General features: G+C 46.7%; 1 protein-coding gene across 6 annotated transcripts in view; it reads left to right on the plus strand.

Moving 5' to 3' along the window:
- LOC129865047 (synaptotagmin-1-like) overlaps positions 1–20886 on the plus strand; it is a 221717-nt gene that overhangs the window by 181515 nt on the left and 19316 nt on the right. For 5 of the 6 annotated variants that reach the window (XM_055937473.1, XM_055937475.1, XM_055937474.1 and 2 more), the window contains 3 exons: positions 2953–3078; positions 15423–15590; positions 18413–18580. In XM_055937473.1, coding sequence (XP_055793448.1) covers positions 2953–3078; positions 15423–15590; positions 18413–18580 — 462 coding nt within the window. The remainder of the gene's footprint in view (positions 1–2952; positions 3079–15422; positions 15591–18412; positions 18581–20886) is intronic. The other variant, XM_055937472.1, reaches the window with a different exon arrangement.

The following is a 20886-nucleotide window of genomic DNA, read 5'->3' on the forward strand; positions in this document are numbered from 1 at the left end:
TACCCGGCACCTGACATTCATTGATGATTGAAACCTATATTGAATGCATATACAGTATATTTCAGAATAATAATCTTCACATAACAAAGCGATTTCACTATACAATTTATTAGTTTAGGCCAGGGGTGGGCAATCTTATTGGCTCAAGGGGCCAAATTTCAACGGAGGGCCGCACAGAATTTAAAAAAATACTTTCTATCTAATTTTAAAAGTTCAAGTGTGGCCTGGAGTTTTTTTTTAACCCAAAATAATTGAATGGGCCCGCGTCCCGTAGTTTGCCCCGCCCCTGGTTTAGGCCAAACTCTCCCCCATGAAGACCAGTGGACACACACGACACGACTTGTATTGACATTGTTGCGTCTGCGATGACTCCTCCCCATCCACTCTGATTGCAGGACTGTTAAGGAAGCCTGTCGTTTATAATCGCCTCAGAGAGAATATTCAATCTCTCTTTCTGTTCCTCTCAATATTTTAATGTGTTAAGAACAATGAGCGCTGAGTACGGTATGCTGTATTGCCAGTGGTATCAACCCAGAGAAATGACATTAGCTAATAACGAGCGAGGGGAGTGAATTAATTCCGCCCTCCCTCTCCAACGCACACAGAGAGAATAGGGAACACACAACTCTTTAACCCCAGTTAGAATACTAATTGCATTAGCGAAGGTTCTCAATCCCCCCCCCCCCCCCCCCCCCCTCTCTGTCAAAGTCTGTTTAATTTGCAGTCTGTCCACGCCAACGCTGCTCACATCATCAATCAGGGACATTGAATTGGGGTAGAGGACAAAGCCCTGTGAGATGATGTAGGAGTAGGGAATTGAATAGCTACACAGGCCAGAGATGCAGAGGTGTTACACAGTCTGATAAGGAGTGAGCTCCACAAGTTTCATCTGATTCATACCAAAGAGCTTATTGTTGAAATGCTTACAATTCTTTGATTTGTAGAGGCCTCTGCCTTGTGTCCTTGTTCCTAGTGACAGTTGGTAAGCTTTATAATAACACTGATTTATCTTAAGCTTTAGGAAGATATACCCATAGAATTACAATGACTTCAATCTAGAAGGAATTCTATTTGGATAGACTACTTTTCCTGTACTGATTTAGGAGCTGCTACGACTTTCACGTCAAGCAATTAGGCTACACACTGCCAATACAACACCCCTATCGGTTACTTATGCAACACACCTATTGGTTAGATATTCTAGAGGCGGGGCCATGGGTTCCCGAGCGGTCATTTCTCCTGGTGTGCCCAGACTCTTGTGTTAACTCCTGTGTGTGGTTGTTTTAATGTGTGTTTCTTCCTTCTATGTCCTCCTTATCTGTGTTGTGTCTGATGACTGTGCGGGATTGTCACTGGCGGTAGGTTCCCAATTGTTGTTGGATCCTCCTTAAGCCTGCTGCTCTGATGTTTTGATAGCCTCTTGACAACAACTTACTCCTGTAGAACCAAATATATGTAACTATGCATACAGTACATGTATATCTGCTCTATATATGTGCGTAGTCTTGCACATGCACATATATATGTATGAAAGAAACCCTGGACGCGCTTTAACAAGGTTGAACCACATTGATTCTCCATCTGGCGCCTTTTCAATCTTTGCTTTGCATTTCAAAACGAAGATGTGCCTATGAGCTAAAGTAGAATGGTTAAGTTCAGGGTTAATGCTTTTGAAACCTGCAGTAAGGTTTAGACATACAGTAGATTTACGTTTCACATACATTCCCCTGAAGCCAAAAGGCAGATTGACTTGACTTTGACTTAACACAGTAAAATACCTAATACACATTGTGGGTGTTGAACATGCCTGTCTATTCTGCTATACTCTCCTCTCTATGTGCAAGCAATAACGAACAAACAATTATATTTTTTATAGTTTAGCTTAGGGAAAAATTGACCATAGGTTTGCTTGCACCAGGAGGGGCCTCAGATTGGCCGTACAAATTCCAAACAAATCAATGTTGTTCAGCCTTGATGCTTTCACACCAGCAACCTGACCACTAATAGGGCAGGCCCCCATCACCATGACAACATCTCTTACCAACACCTACCTACCTTCTGCTGGCATGATGCTTATAGCTTCCATCGGCGTGGGGGTAACACATGCAGCTGAGGGTTCTGACAATGCGATTGTGTCCCCTGATGGGTGAATGATAAGGCAACTGAGAATGTGGGGGTCACAACCAGAGTACTGTTCTGTTTACTGAGAATGCCCTGCATGCAACAATGACAGTCTGACAATGTCTGACCTTTGGAAGACAACTTTGACACTGAATGTACTTGAGAGCTAGTTTTTGCCTCTTTAATCGCATGCTTATCAATAACAAACTGACTGCCCCCTGCCTCGAACCCGCCTCTCCCCCACCACTACCAGCATCCCCTCAGAACCAGGCTAGCGAAGGAAAACTCACTCTTCTTCTTCTTCTTCTTCATCATCTTCTTCTTCTTCACTCTCGCCATCTCTTGACATTTCCCTGTTGATTTGTTTTGCACCACAGACTGATCTTCTTGAAATAACATCAAGGGAATTGTCGTTTGTGGTTTGCAGAGGCGCTCTCTCCCTCTCCCCCTCTCCCACTCCTTTTCTCTCTCTTTCTCCCTCTCCCTCCCTCCCTCTCTCCCTCCTCTGCCTGCCCATTACTCTCATCTTTTGGCTCTATCATTTGATCTCTCTCCCCCCTCGCCCCCTCAGACCAAAACACCCACAGATTGATTGAACCGCATCAGGGGTCCTGGCCCGAGGCTAGCGCATCACCGAGCATGTCCTGGTGTTAACCGCTGTGGTGTTTTAGTGCTTGTCCCCCCATTATAATCCCCCCAAAGAGAGGCAGCTTTTTTCAGGAGACGGGCCCGCTGGCACACCCGCTGGCAGGCCCGGGGCGGGGCAGGGCGACAGCCGTCTAAGGGACTGGCACACGGAGGGCACTGACTGTTGGTGGGTGTCTCCTTCAGGCCTTGAAGGATGAGGATGACGCTGAGACAGGCCTGACCGATACAGAGAAAGAGCCCGAGCCCAAGGAGGAAGAGAAACTGGGAAAATTACAGTTCAGCCTGGATTACAATTTCACAGAGAATACGGTAAGGGTCCGCCTCTGATATCCACTCTCTCTGTCGTTGTCGTTGTTGTCCGAAACGTCTCTCCTTCGTAAGTATGGTCACCCCCATCTTCCTCTGTCCATCGACTCATCAATCCATTTAAAAAAACACTGAGAAAATGTTGCCTACCCAGGTAATGCAGAACATACTCCTACTGTTCATTGTTGTATCACCACTGTTTATAATTAAGCCTATAACTGCAGCATGTTAACCGGAGCTCATCAGATACACCTCACCAGAGGATCACGGTGGTTGGGTTGGTTTGCGAATGAATCACTCCTCCTCTCGCAAACAATCCCGTCTTGGGATCTCGGTATTTCTGGGTTTACCGTTTTTTTGTAAAAGTGCCCTCTTTCAACCTTGACGGGAACACAGTCCCCTCTGGAATCCATCTGCTGTATGTTTCCATCCGTCTGGGTTTTAAAAAGCAGAGCGACTTGAGCAGACCAACTTCCAGATGTTGTGTGACAGATCATAGAGGAGGGTGGAAGGCAGTGTGGAGAGGAAGCTCTGCTGTCCTTCACTGGGGCCCTGCTAACTCCCTGTCATTAACAGAGCCGATGGACAGCCTGAGATTAGCCACTCACACACATCTGTGTCACTGTCTCGTCCACGTGGCCAGGAGTTTTCATTGGCTCACTGGGTTAGAGTATGGTGCTAGCAACACCAGGGTTGTGGGTTCAATTCCCACATGAGCTGAATGGATAGTATGTTGACAGTTCTCTGTGGATTGCTTTGTCACTTTGGGTGAAAGTGTTCGCTGACCCGCCATATTATATTATGCACCCGTTCGGAACATTAGAGATTCTCCACATGCATCACAACTTTCCCCTGAAAGACCCTCAAGCACTCTGTTTGTCCTTAAATGAAAATGCTTTAGCGAATGTAGTGATGGTAACAGACAGTAATGATGCTAATCATGAGGATTAATAATCACAAAAATCCCTCACGCACTCAGTTGTTATGGCCATAATAGTCATGGTCATTATCATAATATCAGTCAAATTTATTCTGATAAAGAGCCTTATTACCATTTAAGACTAATGCACTAACTGAATACTAGTCACATTACTTATTTTATATATTGGGTCCAATATAGCTTTCTCCATTCCCAGTTGTTTACTGAGCTGTCATGCAGTGTAAAACCATACCAGCCTGTTCTGTGAGACTTTGTGATTACAGTGGTCCATTAATAATAAGCACTGTAATTCCATAATGGATCCATAATGAATGGATGGCAGTTGTCACTGTGTGTGTGACAGAAACCTGAAGCATTGGGCCCGGCGCTCACTGACAGTACCCAGCTCTGAGGCTGAGAGACAAGCCATGGAACCAGGGACTATTGTCAGTCTGACCCACTTTCAGTTCAGCAGCAGCCACAGCAGAGAGCCACAGAGCCCCCTACTCACTCAGCTCCTGTGTCTTCAGATCAGGCCCACAGAGTAGAAGCAATCATGGTGAAAAGACTGCCCTAGTCTGAGGAAGAGTGGCGGGCACAGGTGATTGTTCCACTAGTTGTTCTCTTGTCCTCTGCTGAGAACGTTGGAGGGGGAGGGGGAGGGGGAGGAGCAGGGGGGACAGGAGGGCTAAACTCTCCTTTTGTTTAAAGGTGATCTGCCCTCAGCTCAGTAGAGCAGGGCCTCTCTCTGAATGGAGGAAAGAGAAAGACCAGTATGGTCAAATGTCTCCGCCTGTTTCTGTTAGTTAAGCACCAGTGATGGCTACTGGCCCAGGCCTCTATTAGAATGGGGGTGTGGGGGTTTAATGAGAGCACAAGTTAGTAAAGAATTCGGTACCCAGAGTACGGTGGCCGTATAAAGCAGCTCCACCATAAATTATCCACAAAGGAGCCAGAATGGGAAACATAATATGCTATTTCCCACTTTCAACATCATAGTAATGTCCCTTTTAATGGGGCGAAAGGAGACCCTCTGCATTCATAAAAGAGAGTCTACCGTCTCCCTTATTTTGGGTAGGAATAAAGAAAACCACAGTTTTTCCCCATTACCTTTCTCTGTATATCCAAATGTACTTCTACCATTGACCTCTGAAAGAGAATACGTTCTCAGAGGCTCCAGCGAAAAGCAAGAGAAGACAGGAGGAATATGACATCTCCTTTCACATCCCCTTGGGGCGTTCTCCTTTGAAGTGTGCAGTGTGCAGTGTGGCTATGTGGAGCTGTAGGGAGGGACCAGGGAGGGAGTATCGGAACAACTCGATTCAGGACGTGCTGCCCGGGGCTTAGTCACAATTGCAGGTGCACACCGTTCTCCAGCTTCCCGTCAGCGGCCAATATCACACATACAGGGAAGGGTTACGACCCGGCAGGCCCTTCTCTATGACAGGACGCTGCCCCTCCGTTAAACACACACAGGGAAGGGTTACTACCCGGCAGGCCCTTCTCTGTGACAGGACACTGCCCCTCTGTTAAACACACACAGGGAAGGGTTACGACCCGGCAGGCCCTTCTCTGTAACAGGTGTCACGCCCTGGCCTTAGTATTATTTGTTTTATTTATTATTTTAGTTAGGTCAGGGTGTGACATGAGGTATGTGTGTATTTTGGGGTATTATATGGTAGAGGGGGTGTTGGTTGTAGTTTATGGTTTTGTGTTGAGTGTATGTGTCTAGCTGTGTCTATGTTGGGTGTAGTTGTCTAGGAAAGTCTATGGTGGCCGGAATGGGTTCTCAATTAGAGACAGCTGATTTCGGTTGTCTCTAATTGGGAGCCATATTTAAGGCTGCCATAGGCTTTAGCTGTTTGTGGGTCATTGTTTATGTATATGTATATGTCGACGTAAGTAGTTTGTGTGTGCACTTACGTTTGAAGTTTCACGATCGTTTGTTGTTTTGTTAGTGTTGTATAAGTGTTTGGTGATCATCTTCGTCGTGGGAAATAAAGAAGATGTATTCAAATCATGTTGCGCCTTGGTCCTCTCGTTCATGTCAACGCGATCGTGACAGAATGACCCACCAAATCCGGATCAAGCAACATGACCAGCGGCAACAGGATCAAGGCATTAAGGATTCATGGACATGGGAGGAGATTTTAGATGGTAAGGGACCTTGGGCGCAACCGGGAGAATATCGCCTCCCTCGTGAAGAGCTGGAGGCAGCGAAAGCCGAGAGGAGGCGATATGAGGAGGCAGCACGGAGGCAAGGCTGGAGACCCGCGAGTACTACCCAAAAATTTCTTGGGGGGGGCTAAGAGGTAGTGGGCCGAGGGCAGGTAGGAGACCTGCGCCCACTTCCCAGGCTAACCGTGGAGAGCGGGAGTACGGGCGGACACCGTGTTACGCAGTAGAGCGCACGGTGTCTCCTGTACGTGTTCATAGCCCGGTGCGGGTTATTCCACCTTCCCGCACTGGTAGGGCTAGATTGGGCATTGAGCCAGGTGCCATGATACCGGCTCAACGCGTCTGGTCTCCAGTGCGTCTCCTCGGGCCGGTATACATGGCACCAGCCTTACGCATGGTGTCCCCGGTTCGCCTACATAGCCCGGTGCGGGTTATTCCACCTTCCCGCACTGGTCGGGCGACGGGGAGCATTCAACCAGGTAAGGTTGGGCAGGCTCGGTGTTCAAGGGAACCAGTACGCCTGCACGGTCCGGTATTTCCGGCGCCACCTCCCCGCCCCAGTTCAGTTCCACCAGTGCCTACACCACGTAACAGGCTTCCAGTGTGTCTCCAGAGCCCTGTTCCTCCTCCACGCACTCGTCCTATGGTGCGTGTCTCCAGCCCGGTACCACCAATTCCGGCACCACGCACTAAGCCTCCTGTGCGTCTCCAGAGTCCTGTGCATCCTGTTGCTGCTCCCCGCACTAGCCCTGAGATGCGTGTCCCCAGTCCGGTACCACCAGTTCCGGCCCCACGCACTAGGCCTAATGTGCGTCCCCAGGGTCCAGTATGCCCTGTTCCTTCTCCCCGCACTAGCCTGAAAGTGCGTGCCTTTAGCCCGGTGCCTCCAGTTCCGGCACCACGCACCAGGCCTACAGTGCGCCTCATCCGGCCAGAGCCATCCGTCTCCCCAGCGCCGTCTGAGCCATCTGTCTCCCCAGCGCCGTCTGAGCCATCCGTCTCCCCAGCGCCGTCTGAGCCATCTGTCTCCCCAGCGCCGTCTGAGCCATCCGTCTCCCCAGCGCCGTCTGAGCCATCCGTCTCCCCAGCGCCGTCTGAGCCATCCGTCTCCCCAGCGCCATCTGAGCCATCCGTCTGCCCAGTGCCGTCTGAGCCATCCGTCTGTCCAGAGCCATTAGAGCCGCCCGTCTGTCCCGAGCCGTCAGAGCCATTAGTCAGTCAGGAGCCGCTAGAGCCATTCGTCAGTCAGGATCTGCCAGAGCCGCCAACCAGACAGGATCTGCCAGAGCCGCCAACCAGACAGGATCTGCCAGAGCCGCCAACCAGACAGGATCTGCCAGAGCCGCCAACCAGACAGGATCTGCCAGAGCCGCCAACCAGACAGGATCTGCCAGAGCCGCCAACCAGACAGGATCTGCCAGAGCCGCCAACCAGACAGGATCTGCCAGAGCCGCCAACCAGACAGGATCTGCCAGAGCCGCCAACCAGACAGGATCTGCCAGAGCCGTCAGCCAGCCATGAGCGTCCAGATCCGTCTGCCAGCCCTGAGAAGCCGGATCCGTCAGCTAGCCATGAGCAGCCAGATCTGTCAGCCAGCCATTAGGCGTCCAACCAGGATCCGCCGGAGCCGTCATCCAGCCAGGATCTGCCCATTATCCTGGTGCTGCCCCTTATCCTGGTGCTGCCCCTTATCCTGGTGCTGCCCCTTATCCTGGTGCTGCCCCTTATCCTGGTGCTGCCCCTTATCCTGGTGCTGCCCCTTATCCTGGTGCTGCCCCTTATTCCGGTGCTGCCCCTTATGACTATGGTGGGGTGGGGACCACGACCAGTGCCGGAGCCGCCGCCGTGGAAGGAAGCCCACCCAGACCCTCCCCTAGACTATGTGCTGGTGCGTCCGGAGTTCGCACCTTAAGGGGGGGGGTTATGTCACGCCCTGGCCTTAGTATTATTTGTTTTATTTATTATTTTAGTTAGGTCAGGGTGTGACATGGGGTATGTGTGTATTTTGGGGTATTATATGGTAGAGGGGGTGTTGGTTGTAGTTTATGGTTTTGTGTTGAGTGTATGTGTCTAGCTGTGTCTATGTTGGGTGTAGTTGTCTAGGAAAGTCTATGGTGGCCGGAATGGGTTCTCAATTAGAGACAGCTGATTTCGGTTGTCTCTAATTGGGAGCCATATTTAAGGCTGCTATAGGCTTTAGCTGTTTGTGGGTCATTGTTTATGTATATGTATATGTCGACGTAAGTAGTTTGTGTGTGCACTTACGTTTGAAGTTTCACGATCGTTTGTTGTTTTGTTAGTGTTGTATAAGTGTTTGGTGATCATCTTCGTCGTGGGAAATAAAGAAGATGTATTCCATTCATGTTGCGCCTTGGTCCTCTCGTTCATGTCAACGCGATCGTGACAACAGGACCCTGCCCCTCCGTTAAACACACACAGGGAAGGGTTACGACCCGGCAGGCCCTTCTCTGTGACAGGACGCTGCCCCTCCGTTAAACACACACAGGGAAGGGTTACGACCCGGCAGGCCCTTCTCTGTGACAGGACGCTGCCCCTCCGTTAAACACACACAGGGAAGGGTTACGACCCGGCAGGCCCTTCTCTGTGACAGGACGCTGCCCCTCCGTTAAACACACACAGGGAAGGGTTACGACCCGGCAGGCCCTTCTCTGTGACAGGACGCTGCCCCTCCGTTAAACACACACAGGGAAGGGTTACGACCCGGCAGGCCCTTCTCTGTGACAGGACGCTACCCCTCCGTTAAACACACACAGGGAAGGGTTACGACCCGGCAGGCCCTTCTCTGTGACAGGACGCTGCCCCTCCGTTAAACACACACAGGGAAGGGTTACGACCCGGCAGGCCCTTCTCTGTGACAGGACGCTGCCCCTCCGTTAAACACACACCGGGAAGGGTTACGACCCGGCAGGCCCTTCTCTGTGACAGGACCCTGCCCCTCCGTTAAACACACACAGGGAAGGGTTACGACCCGGCAGGCCCTTCTCTGTGACAGGACGCTGCCCCTCCGTTAAACACACACAGGGAAGGGTTACGACCCGGCAGGCCCTTCTCTGTGACAGGACCCTGCCCCTCCGTTAAACACATACAGGGAAGGGTTACGACCCGGCAGGCCCTTCTCTGTGACAGGACGCTGCCCCTCCGTTAAACACAGGCACAGGTTTACAGACCTGGGGAATGTGAAAGAAGCCAGATCAGATGTTCAGTATCGTGAGGATCATATAACACAAACACAGATTGGAATAGTACCCTTTTAATAATCCAGTTTAGTAGTACCCTTTTAATAATCCAGTTTAGTAGTACCCTTTTAATAAACCAGTTTAGTAGTACCCTTTTAATAATCCAGTTTAGTAGTACCCTTTTAATAATCCAGTTTAGTAGTACCCTTTATCAAACCAGTTTAGTAGCACCTTTTAATAATCATGTTTCAGTGGTGGGAAAAGTACCCAATTGTCATACTTGACTAAAAGTAATGATACTTTAATAGGAAATGACTCAAATTAAAGTGAAAGTCACCCAGTATAATACTACTTGAGTAAAAGTCCCAAAGTATTTGGGTTTAAATATACTTATACTTAAATATATAGTATCAAAAGTAAAAGTAAAAGTGTAAATCATTTCAAATTACTTCTATTGGGCAATCTAAATGGCACAATTTCTTGTTTCTTAAAATGTACGGATAGTCAAAGGCAAACTCCAGCACTCAGACATAATTTACAAATTAAGCATTTGTGTTTAGTAAGTCTGTCAGATCAGAGGCAGTAGGGTGACCAGGGATGTTCTCTTGATAAGTGTGTGATTTGGATCATTTTCCTGTCCTGTTAAGCATTCAAAATCTAACGACTACTTTTGGGTGTCAGGGAATATGTATGGAGGAAAATGTACATTCTTTTCTTTAAGAATGTAGTGGATTAAAAGTTGTCAAAAATATAAATATTAAAGTAAAGTACAGATACCCGAAAAAACTACTTAAGTAGTAATTTAAAGTATTTTTACTTAAGTACTTTATACCACTGTCCAGTTTAGTAGTACCCTTTAATAATCCACTTTAGTGTAGCTGTTGGCCCCTTTCCATACTTGACTCAACTGGTCCCTCTGAGAATATTCAAATATGATGAAATATTCAGCTAGTCTGAATATGACTGTTTAACTCTTGACTGTGGACATGTGTTCTGTACGTGTTGTATTAAACAATAGAGGTGGTTTCACAGCAGAACATCTGATTTGAGTTTTGTAATAGGTAAAACCTAGTACGTAAACGGTCTTCGTCACAGACCTCCAGTCCCATCATCCTCTTAGAGATGATGGAGATGAGTCCAGGTGGGTGGAGGCTCACAGTAAATGCAGTGTGACACCGTGTAGCAGGACACCTGGCACTGCTTCTCTCTGGACAACTGTAGGGAAATCAAATGGACAGCATGTCAGGATTAATTGACACACTTGCATAGAGATGACTGCTGGTTAACATTTTGAGCTCTGCAGAATTCTTTTTGAAAGCTACAATAGCATCACAGTGAGGTCTTTGGTAAGTGACTTCAGGATAATTGTACATACAGTGCCTTCAGAAAGTATTCACACCCCAGTTACAGAGTTTAATGGCTGTGATAAGACAAAACTGAGGATAGATGAACAACATTATTTAACCTAAATGACAGAGTGAAAAGAAAGAAGCCTGTACAGAACAAAAAAATATTCCAAAACATGTATCCTGTTTGCAAAAAGGCACTAACGTAAAACTGCAAAAAATAAACTTAATGTCCTGAATACAAAGTGTTATGTTTGGGGCAAATCATCCAACACATCACTGAGTACCACTCCTCATATATTCAACCATGGTGGTGGCTGAATCATGTTATGGGTATGCTTGTCATCGTCAAGGACCAGGGAGTTTTTTAGGATGAAAAGAAACGGAATAGAGCCAAGCACAGGCAAAATCCCAGAGGGAAAACCTGGTCTAGTCTGCTTTCCAACAGACACTGGGAGAACTTAATCTTTCAGCAGGACAATAACCTAAAACCCAAGGCCAAATGTACACTGGAGTTGCTTAGCAAGACGACATTGATTGTTTCTGAGTGGTCAAGTCACAGTTTTGACTTAAATTGGCTTGAAAATCTATGGCAAGAAAATGGCTGTCTAGCAATGATCAAGAACTAATTTGACAGCGCTTAAAGATTTTTACAATCTAGGTGTGCAAAGCTCTTAGAGACGTACCTAGAGTGACTCACAGCTGTAAACACTGACAAAGTGTAACGACCGTCTAATGAAGAAGGAGTGGACCAAGGCGCAGCGTGTTACGTGTTCATGATATTTATTAAACTCAGAACACTAAGACAAAATAACAAAAATAGACCAACTCGAAACAGTTCTGTCTGGTGTAGACACAAAACAGAAAACAACTACCCACAACAAACAGGTGGAAAAGGCTACCTAAGTATGGTTCTCAATCAGAGACAACGATAGACAGCTGCCTCTGATTGAGAACCACACCCGGCCAAACACACAGAAAAAGAAAACATAGAACACCAGACATATAATGCCCACCCCAACTCACGTGACATAAAGGTGATTCTAGCATGTATTCCCTCAGGGGTGTGAATACTTATGTAAATTACATATTTCTGTATTTAATTGTCATACATTTGCTAACTTTTCTAAAAACATGTTTTCACGTTGTCATTATGGGGTATTGTGTGTAGATGGGCAGAGAACAAAAATATGTTTAATCCATTTTGAAGAACATACACGTACAGTATCTTAGTTGTTCCCTTTGGGTTGCTTTAGCTTTATGTTCAAACTACACTGAGTATACAACATATTAGGAACACTTGCTCTTTCCATGACAGACTGACCAGGTGTATCCAGCTGAAAGATATGATCCCTTATTGATGTTACCAGCTAAATTCACTTCAATCTGTATAGATGGAGGGAAGGAGACACGTTTAAGAAGGATTTTTAAGCCTTGAGACTATTGAGACATGGATTGTATATGTGTGCCATTCAGAGGGTGAATGGGCAAGACAAAAGATTTAAGTGCCTTTGAATGGGATATGGTAGTAGGTGTCAGGTGCACTGGTTTGAGTGTGTCAAGAACTGCAATGCTGCTGGGTTTTTCACGCTCAACAGTTTCCCGTATGTATCAAGAATGGTACACCACCCAAAGGACATCCAGCCAATAGCAGGCCATTTGTCAAAAATGGGTCATTGATGAAAGAGGACAAAGGAGGCTGACATGAATTGTGCAGAGCAACCGTCGGGCTACAGTTAGTCAGCTGAAAGACTAGTACAACATTGGTGCCCAAAGACCCATAAAAGAATGCAAAACTCATCGTACCTTGACATGAGTGGGGTATGGCAGCCGACGACTTTACTGCGTTTGCAGTGGGCTAAGGAATGAAAACACTGGACACTGGAGAATTGGAACATCATTGAATCATTGGGATTCATCCTTGGTCTGATGAATCCCAGTTCCTGCTGTTTCACGCATATGGGAGGACTAGGGTATGGGTACATGCATCCATCATGCCACCTGTCAACATTGCAGGATGGTGGTGTTATAGTGTGGGGTGTGTTGGGACCCTTGATAAAAGTGGAGCAACATTTGAATGCCGCAGGATATCTGAACATCATCGGCATCAGATGCATCCCTTCATGGCATCAGTGTATCCATCTGCAAATATATTTTTTTATGCAGGAGAATGCCCCATGCCACAAAGCTAGCATTGTATAGGAATGGATCCACGGACATGACAGTGAATTCAGCTGACTGCAGTGGCCTGCCCAGTCACCAGATCTCAATCCATTTGAGCGTCTGTGGGATGAGATGGAAAAGCTATTCGAGGTAGAGCTCCACTACCAGCCAACTTGACACAACTGTGGAAATTATTGGAGTCAACATGGGCCAGCATCGCTGTGGAACGCTTTCGACACCTTGTAGAGTCCATGCCCCAACAAATTGAGGCTGTTCTGAGGGCAAAGGGGGGTGCAACTCAATATTACAAAGGTGTTCCTAATGTTTTGTACACTCAGTTTCAGAAGTTGGAATCTCAGTTATTTTCCAATCGTTTAGTTTTGAACAGAACCATAATTTATTTTGTTCCAATACATTGCTTCCGACCAGCAAAATAAAGTTCTGTACCGGTTCAAACCAAAAAAAGTAATATTTGATATCTTTCCTTTTTGTGCCTTTTTAGACCTCTGAAATCCACATTTAGCTCAACATTAAATTACTTCACCAAGGTATAGTGGATCCATTCCTATACAATCCTAGCCTTGCATTGGACAAACTAGTGTAGTGTAGGCTGTGGAGAGTGCTGGGCATTAAGTGCTGGATATCTTGTTGTTATGACATGCATTATCTGAATTTGGAGGAGTGACTTCTATGAAGGAACTTTGAACTTCAGAGAGTTGACTTAACATTGGACCAGAGCTAGCCCTTGAGCATGACTCTCAGTTCCATTACATTAAACATAATGCTGCCTAGAGTTTTTGAGAGCTAGACCAGAGCTATCTAACAAGCTAGCTGGCTAACAAACTTGTATGTGCAGAGCAGCACCAGAAATATAATAAAAATGCTTCTTACCTTTTTGTAGTTAATAAATCCAATGTGAAACTTGATAACTATCTTTAACTAGCACTGAAAAGGCAAGTCCATTGTTCTCTAATTAAAAATCTCTCTCCCTAATTTCTGAATCACGCCTGTAACACCAGTAGCTACAGTAGACTATGCATGGTTCAGAGGGAGGGAGGAACATGTACTGTAGCCTACACACACACTGGAAAATATGTTCTGGCAGGCACTGGAATACGTTTCTGAATGACTGCACGTTTCTGAATGTTACATTTTTTGTCGGACTGGAAAAAGTTCTGTAGTGTAAAATTAACAGGTTACCATGCTTTTCAAATAATGGTTCTGTTCCGGAACAGTATACAGTAGATCACTTTCGTTCTCGGTTCTGGTTCTGTTCCTCAAAAAATGTAATTATTTTCCAGATATTGGTTCTGTTCCCTGAACCGTTTCTAACCTCTGCTCAGTGTATATAACAAGACTATAACGTTTTTGTGTATATAACAAGAATATAACAATGTTTTGCATTAGCATGGGCGCATTTTGGCACAATATCACCCCCATTGACAAAGGGGGTTCCATCTATGTTTCTCCCATGTTGTGTTCATGTGCAGTATACATGGAGTATTTGCTTTGGCCTCTGTATTGTGTCATCACACAGTCATCCCCCACTCCCATCATTTTTTTACTTTTATTTAACTAGGCAACTCAGTTAAGAACAAATTCTTATTTACAATGACAGCCTACGCCGGCAAACGCAGGCCAATTGTGCGCCACCCTATGGGACTCCCAATCATGGCCGGTTGTGATTCAGCTTGGAATCAAAGCAGGGTCTGTAGTGATGCCACTGAGATGCAGTGCCTTAGACCACTGCGCCACTCGGGAGCCCTTCCTACAGCTGGAGTCCCATCACCATCTCCCCTGAGCCTTACTTTAGCACTGATCTGAACTGCGAAAACACAGGTCACAAATTATGATGAGATCCAGCATTCGTTGCTATACCGATCCATGCGTTTTGATGACAGAGGGTAGCCTCATTTCTCACGCTCCAATAATCCATGCTGGCTGGCTGGCTCTGACAACTGCTGGAGAGCTCCATGGTTGAGTGCCCTGGTTCCCCTCCAGATTGCCGGTTGATGGCTGCCTGACAGGAAGTTGATTGACTGACTAGGAGGCCCCAATAGGCCTTGGAGGAAGCAGCTGTGACTGGCAGGTCAATCAGCCTCCCCTGCCCCCCAGCATGGTTATCAATTATCAGCCTGATGTGGTGGAGAACAGGCCTCTCACTGCAGAGCTCTGACAGGTCCTGCTTTGGCTTAAACCACCGTGCCTTTCACATGAGCGTTACTTTTAATATCACCTATGGCCTGCCTCCATGATTTGAAGAGATAACCGATGGGCCTCTTTCTCATAATTCAATCTAAACTATAGAGGCTCTTGACTTCAATTCTGCTGGTGATCGTTTTAAACCCATGACATGTCGCATCTCTCCATCCTAGTGTTTTGCACCAGTGATGAGACCGGGGGTTATTCCAATTGAACCGAAGCTTGCTGCTCTGTTAGAATGGTGGTGGGATGACAGTCATATCAAGGCTCTGGTATTGCTGTGGGTGGGACTGTAGTGCTGACCAGTCTCTGTTGTCTCCCCTCCACCCTTCCTCTCCACAGCTCATAGTAGGGATCATCCAAGCAGCGGACCTTCCAGCCATGGACATGGGCGGCACCTCGGACCCCTATGTCAAGGTCTACCTGCTACCTGACAAGAAGAAGAAGTTTGAGACCAAGGTCCACAGGAAGACCCTAAACCCCACCTTCAACGAGCAGTTCCAATTCAAGGTACTTATTCAAGGTATAAGAGTAGACTAGACAATACTTCACCCATGCAACTCTCAAACCTTGTCTTGTGCAGCAGTAGTATTAGTAGTAGTAGTAGTAGTCGTAGCAGTAGTAGTAGTAGTAGTAGTTGCTGTTGTTGTATTAGTAGTAGTATTAGTTGTTGTAGTAGTAGTAGAAGTAGTAAACTTTGTATTCCATAATAGCAACAATAGACATTTCTAAAGGAATAGGACAAATACACAATACACAAACCACACATTGCACACAGTAGTTTGTTTAAGCAGGTTGTGCTTGTTTGTTCGTTCTATGACAAAGTCATTTGCATGCTGTGGTGTGTTCGTTCGAGTAAGGTGTGTAGACATGGAGCAGCTGGCCCCGTAACAAGCTGCTGACAGACAGCCTCCTGTTCCACACAGCTGTCCCAGTAACAAGCTGCTGACAGACAGCCTCCTGGTCCACACAGCTGGCCCAGTAACAAGCTGCTGACAGACAGCCTCCTGGTCCACACAACTGTCCCAGTAACAAGCTGCTGACAGACAGCCTCCTGTTCCATACAGCTGGCCCAGTAACAAGCTGCTGACAGACAGCCTCCTGTTCCATACAGCTGGCCCAGTAACAAGCTGCTGACAGACAGCCTCCTGTTCCATACAGCTGGCCCAGTAACAAGCTGCTGACAGACAGCCTCCTGTTCCATACAGCTGGCCCAGTAACAAGCTGCTGACAGACAGCCTCCTGTTCCATACAGCTGGCTCAGTAACAAGCTGCTGACAGACAGCCTCCTGTTCCATACAGCTGGCTCAGTAACAAGCTGCTGACAGACAGCCTCCTGGTCCACACAGCTGTCCCAGTAACAAGCTGCTGACAGACAGCCTCCTGGTCCACACAGCTGGCCCAGTAACAAGCTGCTGACAGACAGCCTCCTGGTCCACACAGCTGGCCCAGTAACAAGCTGCTGACAGACAGCCTCCTGGTCCACACAGCTGTCCCAGTAACAAGCTGCTGACAGACAGCCTCCTGGTCCACACAGCTGGCCCAGTAACAAGCTGCTGACAGACAGCCTCCTGGTCCACACAACTGTCCCAGTAACAAGCTGCTGACAGACAGCCTCCTGTTCCATACAGCTGGCCCAGTAACAAGCTGCTGACAGACAGCCTCCTGGTCCATACAGCTGGCCCAGTAACAAGCTGCTGACAGACAGCCTCCTGTTCCATACAGCTGGCCCAGTAACAAGCTGCTGACAGACAGCCTCCTGTTCCATACAGCTGGCCCAGTAACAAGCTGCTGACAGACAGCCTCCTGTTCCATACAGCTGGCTCAGTAACAAGCTGCTGACAGACAGCCTCCTGGTCCACACAGCTGTCCCAGTAACAAGCTGCTGACAGACAGCCTCCTGGTCCACACAGCTGGCCCAGTAACAAGCTGCTGACAGACAGCCTCCTGGTCCACACAGCTGGCCCAGTAACAAGCTGCTGACAGACAGCCTCCTGGTCCACACAGCTGGCCCAGTAACAAGCTCCTGACAGACTGCCTCCTGTTCCACACAACTGTCCCAGTAACAAGCTGCTGACAGACTGCCTCTTGGTCCATACAGCTGGCCTAGTAACAAGATGCTGACAGACAGCCTCCTGTTCCACACAACTGGCCCAGTAAAAAGCTGCTGACAGACTGCCTCTTGGTCCATACAGCTGTCCCAGTAACAAGCTGCTGCCAGTCTACCTCCTGGTCCACACAGCTGTCCCAGTAACAAGCTGCTGACAGTCTACCTCCTGGTCCACACAGCTGGCCCAGTAACAAGCTGCTGACAGACAGCCTCCTGGTCCACACAACCTCTGTATGATCAGGATTCACACAGGCAGATGCAAACTTCCATCTCTCCTTATTCTCTCTCTCGTTCTTGTTTTAATTTGGCCTAAATTTGAGCAAAAGATCCTTCGTTTCTAAAATGTGATTGTAGCTACAGTATCTCAGCTGTGGAGGAAGAGTTGTGGTATTCACCCAGCAGTAAAAAGATAACAGGTGTTTGTCTGCAGCGAGAAATACGTAGCATATGTGGGGGGCTGTGGGGATGCCGGTTGCCAGATTGGTTAAATACCAGTAGCATATTTATTTTAGAATTCAGATAACATGGTAGATCTGTGAAGCTTTATTTATCCCACCGGCACCTACTTGTAATCACAAGTGGCTCCATTATAGAAATGAAGGAGCTAGGAGTGTTCTTTGGTCGTGGTGGTGATAGTGTCAAGGACAAACTTCGGAAGTCTTAACTCTTTTCTAGCCAATCAGGCAGTTTGTCACCATGTTGTAACAAGACCCTGTGTATAATGAGCTTTGTCTGCCTCAATTGGAGACAATCAAGAATCAAAACCCAGACACCACTTTCATCCACTCTTCACCATCCCCTCCACCAGCACCCCTTCCTTCGCCCCGGATCTCTGGCAGATAAGACTTCCTGCCGCCTGTCCGTCACAGACAGGACTGGAGAAGGAAGGAGTGGAGGAGGAGGGAGGAGAAGGCGGGTTGATTGATTTGTAATGCTCTAGAACCAGAACTTCCCCAACTCATGACAACTCCTCTCTATTCCTTGACAAGTAATACCAGTGCCTGGAAGTAGCTTTGATGCAGCGTGCCAATCTGGCGGCCATTTTGTAAAGCACCACTAATCACCACTGTGCTACTACAGTTGTCAACAATAGACTACTTCAATTTATCCTTAGTTTGAGATAAGTAAGTTCCACCAGAAGACACTTAGAGAGGTTTCAAGTTCGGACGGACTCTCTTCTAGTGATTATATGCACAAGTTCAGTCCTCATGGTTCTCCCCAGGTGCCCTACGTGGAGCTGGGAGGCAAGACGCTGATGATGACGGTGTACGACTTTGACCGCTTCTCCAAGCACGACGCCATCGGAGACGTGAAGCTGCCCATGAACAAGATTGACTTTAGTCACGTGACAGAGGAGTGGCGGGATCTTGTGAGCGCCGAGAAGGAGGAGGTAAATAATATAATATATATATAATATAACAACTCTAAGTTTACACATCAGAAACTCCTAATATTTTCTTCCCCAAAGTTACGAAAGTTGACTACCAGTATGGAGTGTTGTCACCAAGGTAACAGTTAATTTCTAGAAAATCCACGATCAGACATTTTAAATGACCTATTTTATCACGCGACATTCGTATGACTATGTTAAAAATGTTTTACCTGGGATTGAAGAGTGAGCTCAGTGCCAAACAGTAGTTGGGGGTATTCCATCTCTCATAGAAAATGTCACTTAATCATCTCTCCATGCTTCTCATTCTATTAATAAAAGTGTGCAGGAGATACAATGTTCAAGGTAAATGTTACGGCGTGCATGTAAAGTTCATGTAAAGGTTCATTTTCACACCTGTGGTGCCAGAGAGTGGAAGGACATCTCCATCTGCAGCGTTGTTCCAGAACCAGACAAGCGACACCTGATCATTTCACGCAAGGCTTGAGACACTGTCTTATCGCCCTTAAAGTGGTAGTCGCTCACTTGAGTGGGCTTTCGCTGAAGGTTTTGATTTGATTTGAAATGGCCACTTTCACCATCGTGAGCACCATCTTAAACACTATATGATTATACAAATGTTGAAATGTGATCATTATGGGAAGACTTTAAGGATAATGTGACACACCAAGCAACTTCTGTGGATGTATAAAAGACAATAGGGTCAAGAAGAAGTTCCTGTCCTCATTGAATGTGTGTAACAGTGGCTGAAAGGAATGTTTCACACATCAGCCATGCCTCAGTGGCTGCAAAAGACACCCAACGAGGTCCTAGCAGCTAGCTAAAGAGATGCTCTGACCAGCCCAACCACTAGTATGGTCCCAGATCTGTTTGTGCTCTATAGCCAACTCCTATTTCTCCCCATGCTTCTACGTTTGGCATGACAACATTAGACTAAGGGCAAAATTGGTCCTTCAGAATAATCCCAATATCCACTCAGAAAAATGTATGGACACATTACCCATATCTATGCAAATATATGCATCCACACAGAGTGAGAGGCATGTTTACATTTACATTTTACATTTTAGTCATTTAGCAGACGCTCTTATCCAGAGCGACTTACGGTAGAGTGCATACATTTTATTACATTTTTACATACTGAGACAAGGATATCCCTACCGGCCAAACCCTCACTAACCCGGACGACGCTATGCCAATTGTGCGTCGCCCCACGGACCTTCCGGTTGCGGCCGGCTGCGACAGAGCCTGGGCGCGAACCCAGCCCAGCCTGGGCGCGAACCCAGACACTCTGGTGGCGCAGCTAGCACTGTGATGCAGTGCCCTAGACCACTGCCCCACCCGGGAGGGTGTTGAACCAGATATGTTGAACCAGATATTTCCTCTGGGGTATCATTTAAGCAATAAGGCCTGAGGATGTGTGATATATGGCCAATATACAACAGCTAATGGCTGTTCATATGCACGACGCAATGAGAATTGCCTGGACACAGCCCTTAGCCATGGTATATTGGCCATATACCACAAACCCTCAAGGTTCCTAATTGCTAAAATTATAAACTGGGTGATTTGAGCCTTGAATGCTGATTGGTATACTGGTTACACACGGAATTAGAACAGTAAAAACATAAAAAACAGCCCTTAGCCCTGGTATATTGGCCATATACCACACCCCCTCATGCCTTATTGCTTAATTATACCATGGTATTGTTGAATATACGTTTATGATTGGCTTGAAGGGCATTCTAGAGCATGGATTATTTCCCTATAACGCACAGAATATCAGCACTGTAGAATTCAATGGCCATAGTTCATTCTTACATGTTCTATGTTTGAGCTGCTTTTGAAAGCAAAACTTGAATTGAAAACATTATTGCCATTGCTTAATTAGATTTTCATAATAACAAGCTAGGACTAAACTAGCAAGTCTGTTTGTTTGGTTATCAAGGCAACTACTGTATCTATCTAGTAAACTTGCTATCTAGTAAACAGTGGATGTTGAATACATTTCTACCTGCAAATGAACACATTTGTAGCAGTAAATGTGTAAAACTATAGCCATGGTATAAAATGGATAATCTTCTCTGGGCTCTATACGTTCTCTGGAAAATAATACAACTCCTTGGAAAGTTCCACGTCGTTCATTATTTTTTACAGAATGCATAGACCCTTGTTGATTATCCCTTACATATACAGTAGGTCTGTGGTAAAGATAACATGGCGGCATTCTGTTCATATAACTTTAAAATGAAGTCAAACACTGCCAGAATAACAGATGGATTCCAGATCAATTCAGGAGCAATCCA

This window comes from Salvelinus fontinalis, chromosome 11, assembly GCF_029448725.1.
Source record: "Salvelinus fontinalis isolate EN_2023a chromosome 11, ASM2944872v1, whole genome shotgun sequence".
NCBI classification, from domain to species: Eukaryota; Metazoa; Chordata; class Actinopteri; order Salmoniformes; family Salmonidae; genus Salvelinus; species Salvelinus fontinalis.